We start from the raw sequence: 11,777 nt of genomic DNA, 5'->3' as shown, positions 1-11,777 counted from the left end.
TATTACAATGAATATAATACAAGTTCTTGCACTTTCACTAGAACGTGAAAGATTTGCAGATTTTCTTCATTTTTTTYCTAGTTTTTCATGAAAACATAAAAGTACTTCCCCAGGCAACTCTCCTTTCCCCACACTCAGACTGCCTTTTTACAATATAAATGCTRTTTTAGGTATGAAGGAGATCTTTTTTCTTCAGTTATAAGAGACCAAATTCTAACTTTGGTTGAATTTTGAAAATTATTTTGAACTAGGGGACAAAATTGTAACTATAGTGCTCTGGGAAAGTATTTGCTGACAAAAGAGAAGGACTAGTGTAGATGCATAAGCTCAAGATTCCAACTTGCATTTGGTAAAAGGGGAAGCATGTACCAGCATTGCACATTATCCCTACTGCATTCCAGTACCATAATGGTATAATTGATGCATTTTCTGTCAGACTGATAAATTAGCATCTTCCTGCAGATTTTCACCCAGTCTTACAATATTCTTATTTATATATATATATGATATATAAATAAATTTTATGTTGTATAGGGTGTGTATATAGTATATGGCTTATATRTAGCAAATATAATATATATTTTCATAGAAATTTCAATCTGTACCTGAAATCAACATCATTGGTTGGTTGTAAAATACCCAGTCCTGCACGGGATTGGTCTAAAGTCGGACACTGCACATTACTGTCTACCAGCTCTATCTCAAAATAGGAAAGTATCAAAGTCAAAAATTGTTTAATTTCATGGACAGCAAATAGCCTGCCAGGACACTTTGCAATTCCTGTCCCAAATGGCATATAATAATATTTTAACTTGCCGCCGTTGCGGTAGAAGTCAGTCTTTTCTCCTCCGTTCTCATCAAGATAGCGATTATATTTGAATGTCTGGAATAAAATCCACAAAAAAAAAAATTAATTGATATTTGAATAACTCTGAGGAGTAGTTAACACTGTTAAGACATAAAGGCAGGCAAGGAGGGAGGAGCCCCTTGCAATTAGCATTGCATAGGACAGTTAGCCCCCTTCCTATCATTGAGTCTCCAGGGTAAGGAATAGCCAGTGTGGGGTAGAACAGAGAAGCAGCTGAGGTGACAAATGCTTTAATAAGGGGTACGTTAGTTCCTGCTAGAGAGCCTGGAGTTGAATGCATTGGGCTGAACACTTACCAAGGGGTCATCATAGATTTCTGGATCAAAGTGCAACAGCTGAGGATAAAGAGCTACGATGTCATCTCTGCGAATGTTGTAGAACTCCTTCTCTAAGTGCAATGTGAAGTCCTCCTTAGCAACACGGAGAGTCATGGAGGCACTTGATAGCCTCATTGCTTCCTTGATGATGCTATCTACAGGGACAGGAAGAACGATTACGAACGATGGAAATAGGATGCATATGTCCTTGTGGGAGGTCCTGTATTTTGAACTAAGGCTTATGAAACCCTACTATTATTGAAAGATATATTTTAAGAATAGCTTTATAGTTGTCTAAGAAAGTATCTTTTCTATTTGTTCTTAATTTTATTATCCTTTCTGCACATAATACTGAGGACATAATTGCCTTTTCTCATAAATGATAATTATAGATGATGCAACAAAATATTTGAAAGTGAGAGACAATTTTACTGCAATGAACCAGACTTTCTGAAACATAGAGGTCATGCACAGAAAAGAGTACTAACTAAAAGCTATTTTTTTTATTTTCTTTCACTATAAATTGTTTTCTTTTTAAACTTGATCGTTTCTGAACAATGTACCTATCATTTGCAGAGCCTTAAGAACATACAAGTTGTTGCATTAAAAGACCTTGCTTCACATAGTAAGGGTTGAGACATAAAATCTGGCAAGTTTTCCTTGAACTTAAGTCATTCCTAAAAAAATTSTTGTGAATTAGCTGTGGTTCTTTAATGCTGTATAGCAGTTTTCATGCATGTTATTACCTAGGAAAAAGTGTTATTCATTTGAATTCTGATATTCTCAGTACTACCTGGCAGACTGGTAAGACTGATTGTGTTGGCCATTGCTAAAAAATGTTTAAGATTTTATTTTGGTGTTTGTTTGACCATAGTAACATAGTTACATGATAATTTAGTTATATGATAAAAGTAGAAGATTCTGAAAATTTCAGGATGATTTTTCATACTGCTCCATAAAATAAGCCTACCTAGTATGGGCATATTATCCAGCTGTTTTCGGTTCAAGGAAATATTTTTGCTGTCTAAGCTGATCTTCTCTCCAGCACTTTCCAAAGTAGTTTGCACTTCTTCAGTAGCAGCTGTCATTGCTTCTGGACTCCTAAAATCAAAGTAGTAGAAATATAACTTGATCTCACACTTAAGAATAGCATAAAGAGGGCAGTTACCATTCCTTCCATTCCTGACTAAATTTGAGTTTGTTAGCTGACAAGTACAACCTTCTAAAAATGAAAATGTTGCCACAAAATCCACTTACATAATTACAGTTTTCATTTACTAGCAAAGATACATTAACTCCAAAAATTAAAAAGAACTTCACATATTTGATTCTCTCTGCATGAACTGATGTGTATAACATAGCTAACTAAACTAAACACAGCTAAGTGATGTCACTAAAGGCRATGTCGTGAAAAAGAAATGAAACAATTGTCTGCAGATGACGCAATAACCCCAGTGCAGGTAAAAAACATTAGAACAGGATCAGTTTCACAACATTGCATGTCCTTATCGATGTCCTATTATGTGGCAATATTCTGTCTCTCTGGAAAGAATCTTTCTAATACTAAAATCAGCATAGTATCTTCCACTTTCTTGACTTTTTTACAAATATGGAATGCATGAAGAATGGTGAAATATGTATAATTAGTACTATGGGATGCAATACTGCCATTGTTATAAAGATGCAGTTAGAATGCTAAAAGTCCCCGGGACCAGAGAAATTTAAGACAAAGGAGTTCTTGGCATGAAAAGCCTCAAAGAAGTGCAATTATTATAACTGGCAAATAAATTTRAAGGATGCAATCCACTAAGTAAAAGCATCAGAGTTTTAAATGCATATATAGAGTTAGTCATGCAGTGGTAAATAACAGTCCACAGATACTCACTCTAAAATGGACATTTAATAGTATTCCCTAAATTGTGCATCCTCTCATGAATGACAAGCCCAATAGTTACAGTCTACACTGCAGATATCTGAAGCCAAGTGTGTACCAAAATTGTAGGAAAATGCCTATAAGACAGTCTTGTCTGAAATTTGGTAAATTAGATACAAGAAACCTGACTCATGAAAGGCTTTGAATGTCCTCTTCTCTTAATGAATGTTGACATATATCTTAAACTCAAAATCTCCAGCAGATGAGATCATCTATTAATGCAAGGTTTTGGGCCTAGCTTTTCATTCTGCCAGAGCAGCTTTGTTCACATACAACAACACTGCTGCAGAGTGGCAAGGAGTTGCCATCAGATTCTTGTCACATGTCTGCATAATTCCTTCAATCTCAGTATGCCAATCAATGTATAAACTATTTTCTACTAAGTATCTATGAAACGAACAGTTAGGTTAGAGCATATTTTGCCTAATCTAGAGAAATAATGTAAAAAAAATTTAAAAAATTTAATGTAAAAAAAAATTAATTAATACATTTAAYGTACTGACTGCAGTCAACACTTTTCAGGTCACTTTGTGTAGACCTACATCAGTGTTTTCACTTACAAAGTGTTGTGMACATTGTATTCATATGAGGGGTTTTCTGTGGCAATCCACCACAACACACCAATAAAGAGGTAGCCAAGAAGCTTTYGACAATGACATTGAAGAGGTATCAAGCAACAGAATTGGCCTGTAACAGTGACTCGGTTTCTGAAGTATAACAAATGTTATTTTTCTCATTTGGAGAAGAAGAAGCTTCAGGACTTACTTGATAAGATAGAACAAGCTCCAAAAGGTGGCAGGAATGGTGTTTGCTTGCGAGGCCCACAGCACTGCCACGTGGGTTTTCGCCTTTTCCTTGTCGTCAAAGGTGGACAGGGTGTCGTTCAGGAACATGCGGAGGGTGACAAGCTCGGAGAGCTTGTTCCTCTTGAGCAGGTTCTTGTGGAGCAGGGCCTCCCCGAGCTGCTCSCGCGCGCTGTGCGCGCTCTTGAACAGATGGATCGGCAGGCCGGCCACGAGGGCTGGGAAGATCTTATCAAACTCCTTGAAGTTTTCAAGGGCATTTAGGATATGAGCTCTCTCAGTTTCCTGCTTCAATACATTTTTATCGTGACTTGCATTAAATTCTGTACCAAAAAGTGTTAAAAAGCCAGACTCAAACATCACCCGGCAACAGAATGCATAAAGTCCTTCTGTCACCCAGGTATTAGCCTGGAGTTTAGACGCTCTTGATTGCAGCATGACATATTGCAGGTTTTCCATCATGGCTTCAATGAGGGGATCTAGAGCGTTACCTTGAAGGGTTCTAATGAAAGTCTGATGAAAATTTTCCGTGGTGTTTCCCTCCGCTGGATCAATGCTACCATGCCCAAAAGCCTGTCACAAAATAAATTGTATATATGAAAAATAAGGCCTATCATAACCTTGATGATAAATTCTTACAGAAATTAAAGCTAAAGTTTAATTTCATAGCTTACTAGAGGGAAGTATAACAAGGACTATTAATACTAGAACTAATAATTTCTCACTGACCAAAGCAGTTCTTAAGTAGGCAAACCAAAATAGAGTCTAATAAGCAGACATGGTTATCTAGGGCTTCCTTCAAAACTCCCTGACATCAGCAGGAACCTTTTTGCTTGCTTCAGTAAGAGTTTGATTGAGCTTTCACTGTGTCACATCATTTTTTAAGACATCAGCATATAATCTTTTCTAGTGGTGAATACTTCCTGAAAAAGATTTCAGCTYCAGCAAGCTATATATCATTTTGCACAGGGTGTTAACTTAATATTCACTTTAGCAACCTGGGATACTGTGTGACTAAATAATGTGACACATTTTGGATAATTCAAATGACTGCAAAATCTTTTTCCATTAATAAAGGGAAAGGAGAAAAAAAAGAGACCACTATCTTATATAAACTGATAAAKAGCAGAAATATGAAACAAATTTTATTTCAAAGAAGTATCTATGCTATGAAGTTATGTAGAGATTAACTAGATACTGTCTAACCTGACAACAGATGTTTTGCATGTTAAGTATTACAGCCATTTTTAAACTGGTACCTTGGCAGAAGCAGCAAAATGGAACTTTTTCCAGTCCAAGTGTTTTCCATGGCGTATCAATGAATGGTATGAAAAAGGGTCAGTGAGGAAATGAATGTACTTCCCAGCTATTCGGCAGGTAAAAATGTGGCCATGCTTCTTCTGCTTTTCTCTGAGGAATTCGAGAGGATTGGCACCAAACTGCAAGGCACAGCCCAGGTATGGAAGGAACCCATTTTCAAGCGGTGGCTCTCCTTGCCTCCTGCAAARTGCAAACAAAAAAACTCAATGTAGAAGTGTGCTTCAAGATATCTCCTCCAAGACTATCCGCTAAGTAGTGATGCTCGACTTGCTGTAATGCTTGTTTTCTGCTCTACTCTTGGTGTATTTTATGCAGAAAGAATAACTTCATGCGTTTCAATAAACATCATGAAACACAGTTTGTCTACATCGCTCTTTTTTCCCTCCTGTCTCAGGAATTTATTTTTCACCTAGTTAAAGACAACATTGTTTACACTGACCTAACTTACATGCACAGCTTCATAATTGATCCATAAATAAATAAATCATCGCACTAATATTGTTTGAGATGTCCTTGGGTAATTTAATTTGAATCCCAGAGGGAACAGTCTTCTGAGTATAGAAAGATTGTTATTATTGGCATGTCCCATTTGGAGTAGATCCTGCAGTGCTGAAAACAGTGGGAATTTTGCCATGATCTTCAGTAAGCATGGAAGTTAGTCTTTCAGACATAGCATCATTAAGCACATGACTCCAGTTAAGCCTAGGCTTAAATGACATATTTTAATCTGAAAGTCAGATAACTCCTTTATTGCATAAAGTGAAAAACAGATGCTAAAATAGCTTCCAAATAATATTTTTGTTCTTCTATTATGATCCTATTGAATATTATGCAAAGTTAACTTTTTCATACCCTTTTTTTCCTAAAAAAAAAAAGCCTGACAAAAAATATTACGTTACAATAGGTACACAAATTCCTTGTCTTTCTGTAAACATGGTACTAGCAAGTAGGATAAATGCTTAAGTTCCTGATTTAAAAAATAGGTATTTGACATACAAGTATGATCTCTATTAAAGTATGTAACTAGATATGAAAGATTAGATAAGGAATGTAAGTAGATATAAGACTATACCAGAAATAAGTGGGAATTAATTTTGATTACAGTGAAGGTGAAACTGTAGCCCAGTACTTTAGGAAAGCATAACATGCATATTAATATTTTTATTGCCTCATTTATACAAATATAGGTTTATAGCTTTGTATCTACACCTATGTCTAGGCATTACCCCAGCCTGTGCACAAAAAACGTAACCTAAGTCTCTCAACAGTTCAAACTACAGTGTTGTCTTCATTATACTGCACCTGTCAACCTGGTATTCCTCACATGGCACTGCTTTTAGTCTCACACACACTACGGGTACACTAAGATGCATTTTAAAAAAGATTTCTTACCTCCTCCTCCTTCTTCCTATAAGAAACCAATAAACACAACAAAGTATTGTCACAGTTCCCCAGATCCAAGGTGCTATAAACATTTTAGGTCAATGCCTGAAAACTTCCAAGTGGAAAACTTGGAAGTGGTAACTGCCARTATGACAGAAGAAGAAGTAGCTGAGACCGGTACAGAAGACAGATGACTTTTTATATACAGTAGGTGCACCAGTGTATGACAGGGAATTCAGTTGAGCTAACAAGCTATTAATTAACCATTTCTGGACAGCCTATTTTGTCTTTGCTCTGGCATCTTTTTGCAGAGAACTTCGTTGATCTGGACAGTTGCAGACATGGCCTTGAGCTGATATCACATACCAGTAGCAGTTCCAAAGTAATCAAGCAGCTGTAATAGTTGATAATTTGAAGGTCTCTCAGATGTGTTTTGATCTATCCCATAGATTTACCAACTACAGTTTAKAGTTCAAGTTTAGCAATAGATGTAAGGGCTACTGACAGGTGTCCAGTAGATTCTGCCTGGATTAAATGGTAGGTTAAGTTATCGTTGTCCTTCGGATGCCAGCTTACTCATCTCCTCCCTTTTCCTTCTTATGGATTGACTAGGCTCTAGTGTGCATGGCTGGAGAAAAAATAGATCACTAAAGAAATGGACTTTAGCAAAGTTTCTCTAGTAGAAACAAACAAACAAACAAAAAAAGGCTTTCTATGTTGCAGAGCAAGAGCAAAGAAAGCCGAATTAGATTACTGCACTGCTTCTCAACACCTTCGGATCCTCTTCCATTTCCAATGAACCTTTTATCTTCACATTTAGTTCTTCAATGTTTTGTCTTTGCCTCAAACTGTACAGCACCAATTCAGCCAACCTTAAGACTCTGCAATAAGGCTGATAGTCTTGTTTTAGAAAATCTCTGAGGAATGTACTGGAGTTTAAATATCTAGAAGACCAAGCTCCTTCATTTTCTAATTCATTCCTTTCCATATTCCCTTCCATGTTCACATATTGCTATGATGTTTCTCATTCTCCATTCAATCAGTTACTTTTTTTGCTCAAAGATCTCCTTTAACCAGATATCAAAACCCCTTACATTGTCCTAATGCTCCAAAGATGGAATGATGAATGATTGCCCTGAATTTTAGTTCTACTCGCCTCACCCCTTTGATTTCACCCCACACCCCTGTATTTAAAATTCAAAATCATTTCATTACCTTAACTTCCAGCCTTTCCCTCGCCTACCTGCTTCATTATAAGCCTGGAAGACTACAAGCTAAGATACATCCTCCACAGCAGAGGAATATCTCATTTCCTGCAYCTTCCAAGCAGGTCCAAGTGACAGGACCTTTCAGAGCAATGTCAACTCCAATTTCATTCTCAGTAGACTCATTTTGGCTCTGACTTCCGAGTGACTTTCTTAGAGAGAAGGGTTTTTTAGGGAGGTGGAGATGAAATCCAGGGTTTGGGACAGAGATGTCTGKGAAAAGATCTTAAAAAACAGACTTGAGAACAAAGCTTTTGCTGAGCTGCTACACTGCATGGCTATTAGTTCAGATCCTGAGGATCCAAGAAGGGAMAATTTGGAATAAAAGTCTTTAGCTTTGGGCTGGAGACACCCAGGCATAAAATCACTTCTGGAGGTATTCCAGCTGCCCAAAGGTCACTGCCATGGGTGCTCCTGGATGTACTCTGATTTGGCAGCAAATAAGTCAGGCTCCTCACTGCTGTTTTACCTCAAGGCTGAGCTGTGGGAAGGAGAGCACTCCCGGATAGTACAAAGAGGAGAAAGGGTAATCTGGGATGAATTTAGTGATCATTAAATAAAAGCAAAGTCTTTCAATCAAAGACTTTAGGAAAAGTTAAGAAAAAAAAAATATGAGGACTGTTTTATTGTGTGACAGAGCTTTTTCTTGTTTGAAACGAACATGTTCTATGGCTAGTTTTCCATGAGGGATTTTGGGCTGAAAACAGGACATTATAATAATGATTTAATCAGTTAAGATGATGCCTTTTTTTTCCCCTTCATCTGCTAACTAGTGTGGGCCCAAACTTTGGCTTCCTCCTAGCACCTGGCCTGAAGCCACCCAGCAGGAGGTCCAGACATCATATAATGATGTCTCTCAAGTAACTCAGGGTCTAATGTTTCCAAAAGAGAAATTGCTGTGTTGTGTTCATTTTCAAGTTCATTCTTTTGTACCAATGTCTACAGCAGGGTAACAAAGCAGTAAGGGCTTGCACCCTTTGCCAAAATCTACCACTTCAAGTACAACACTGAAAGCATCAAGCTGCAAATCTGATAGATGGAAATATTCCTCTGGCTTCATTTGAGGTAGGTAGGTAGGATAACTACAAAAATRTCAATAGACTTGAGGCAATTTTAGATTTTCATTATAAGAAATATATACTTTTTCCTACATTGATTTTTGTCCTCATTTAATTTAAAAGCCACCTCCTTTTGCATGTCAGGTCAAGATCCAGTCTCCTACCCCACTCTCTTCTATACAGGAGTGTTTATTTATTTTTCCTAGAAAATTAAACCTTTTTAATTAATTAATCCTGGAAAAAAAAAGTCCTTTTCATCTGCTGCAGTGAGCTTGCAGAATCACTTTATGCCACTTCTTCTCATTTCCTGCTCATTCCGTCTATGGGAAATACCAGTTCCAGATGTCATCTTTGACTAAATACTTTCATTTCCTCATCCTAAACACAAGTATGAACATTTTACTATGTTTATGTCTACTTCTGTTATTGCATGTCTGTAGGTCTCAGATTTTTATGTCCAAAAAACACTTAACAATAAAGTTAGAAGTTTATGTCAGTTTTCTGTCTAACACTTACACCTCAATAACTTTTATCCAGCAATCAATACCAGTGTTTCCTCACACTGTAGTGTGTTGCAGCAGGCAACGCGTTCAGTTATATCTGCCTTTTCCTTACGTGTTTTGGTTAGATGTAGCACAGCATGAAGAGAATAGCATTTACAATTGCTATCCTGCTGCCACAACAGGAGGAGCAACTACTCTGCTTGTCTGCCTTCTCTCTTTTTTATTTCTACATATATAAGAGCAATGAAACTGTAACCTGGTAGAAGCAAGGACTGCAGCTATTTGGCATTCTGCCTTAAATAACTGCCCTTTCTGGCAGGAAAATCAAATGTGCCCCCTCTYTTCCATTTAAGAGACCTTTATTTTGCAGCACCTTTGATGAATAACTGTAACAACAGAATGGAGTTACTTTCACACAGTTTGGAGTTCTTAATAATAATAGATCATCTCTCAGTTACTATAGTAGGCCGCAGCCTGTATTTTATGTCCTATAATAAATCTAAGTACTAACATTGCCTGCCACAGATATTTCCTCAAATTCAGCAGAGGAAAAACATGATTCTCCACTCATTTGTATCACTGGACTTCACACTTTCCTGACTTTGCACTAACAGCAGCAGGGTGAAGCTCTGGCTATCTCATTATAAAGTCCTTTGGTTTCACACAGACAGAGGTGTGGCTGGACACTGCATCCTGTTTCGCACGGCTAAAGCTCAGCCAGTTGCTTTCCAATTGRTACAGCAGGGCCTGGAGGCACCGTGTTGCCCAGCTGGTTCTCCTGGGCTGCCTGCAGCCACCAGTGGCCACCACTCTGATCAACAGAGTGTCTTTTCCAGAGCACTTTATGTTCTGAGGGTGTCTCTCTTGCCCCACGACCACACAAAGCGGGTACAGAAACAGCTAAAAAAAAATAAAGAAAAAAAATCATGCTCACTGTTTTTGTCCTGCTTTGTGAAGCAGACTTCTGGCATAAACGATATGAAGAGTATCTGTGAAAAGAAACCAACACAACTTGGGTTGAACTCTTGTCCCATGCCAATGATACCAGTGGGAATAAAGCACCGCATACATTTGAGTATATGAGCTCTTTATGGTTTTGAATATGCCAGTCTTGGGTGTCGATCCTTTATGTGTAGTAGAGAAAATCAGCACTGCATTGATGTTCAGTTGGATAGCAGTCCCATAAGTTAATGGGACAGGGGGTCATTTAATATATGCCATTTAGTCATAATGCTAAGCTAGAACCAGTCCAAAAAGAACAACTCAAAGTGACATGAATGCAGACAAAGCCACATGCTGACATTTTTCTCATGGAAACATATTTAACATCCACCTCTACCTGTGCATGAACACAACGGCCCATGCTGATTTGTTGAGGGTTGTCCTGAGTCTTCTCTGCCAGGACTTGTGCAGGGGATGATGCAGATCTACCTWGTACCACATGTCCAGACCTATTTCTCCTGTGTATGTCCCCTGCCCRTACACAGAGCCATGTGAACCATGCACGGTCATGGTGATGGCAATCTTGGAGCCAATACTCTTGCTGTGAAGCACACAGGCCCAGCTAACTTTTGGAAAAGAACTGCTGTGATCCCTGAAGTCTACCAGGGKCTTCTGGCTTATTTTGCAGAGCTGCTCAGAAGCAACTTAATATCCATCCAAACCCTGGTTTCAATTCATGTGTTGTGGCCATGTGGCTTTCATTAACCAAGACCCACCCTGGTGTTTAAATAGGTAAGACTGGAAACGCAAACTGGATTGAATCATTTTTTCTACAGTTACTGATAGCTTCATAACTCAGGAGTGCACTGGAGCACGGAAGGGTGTGACTGAACTGCAAGAGGCTGCTGATCACCTGTTGCAATTATCAGCAAATTTACAGATGGACAACTATAAAATTATTTAGTGGGAGTCAGCAAGATATACACTCTATGAAGAACTGATTTATTTTCTCCTCTTGCATTTTCGTGAAAATGGYTAATATTTTTTCATCAACAGAAATGTCTAATATTTTTCATCATCAACAGACGAAAAATATGGGGGAAAAAAAGTGCAAACTAACAAAAAAAGCAGTGTGAGAGCAACACTGCCGCAACACAAGCGATCGGGAGGAGTGTCTGACACATTACAGCCAAGAGACACTTTGAAGCTGTGAAACATGTACAAGATATCTCAAAAGGCACAGCAGTGTGGAAGGAAAGCATGAACTAAAAGTTTACAAATCCCACATGGGTAAAAGTTTAGAATTCCAAACTGTAGCTACTGAAAGTTCAGAATCTTTCACAGATGGAAAAATTCAGATACACAACTGTGTATCACCACCTACT

General features: G+C 38.0%; 1 protein-coding gene across 1 annotated transcript; it reads right to left on the bottom strand.

Moving 5' to 3' along the window:
• Positions 1-544: 544 nt before the first annotated feature.
• On the bottom strand, positions 545-6,716 carry LOC112956580 (cholesterol 7-alpha-monooxygenase). The gene is made up of 6 exons (XM_026050089.1): positions 6,634-6,716; positions 5,181-5,421; positions 3,884-4,494; positions 2,156-2,286; positions 1,165-1,340; positions 545-883 (listed from the first exon to the last, which is right to left on the bottom strand). Exons 1-6 carry the CDS (start codon positions 6,714-6,716, stop codon positions 584-586), a joined length of 1,542 nt encoding a protein of 513 aa, XP_025905874.1. The 3' UTR covers positions 545-583.
• Between the last annotated feature and the right edge of the window lie 5,061 nt (positions 6,717-11,777).

This window comes from Nothoprocta perdicaria, unplaced genomic scaffold (assembly GCF_003342845.1).
Source record: "Nothoprocta perdicaria isolate Ctin4 unplaced genomic scaffold, notPer1 scaffold_65, whole genome shotgun sequence".
Lineage (NCBI taxonomy): Eukaryota > Metazoa > Chordata > Aves > Tinamiformes > Tinamidae > Nothoprocta > Nothoprocta perdicaria.
Note: the sequence above shows the minus strand (reverse complement) of the source record. Positions and strands in the feature narration are given on the sequence as shown.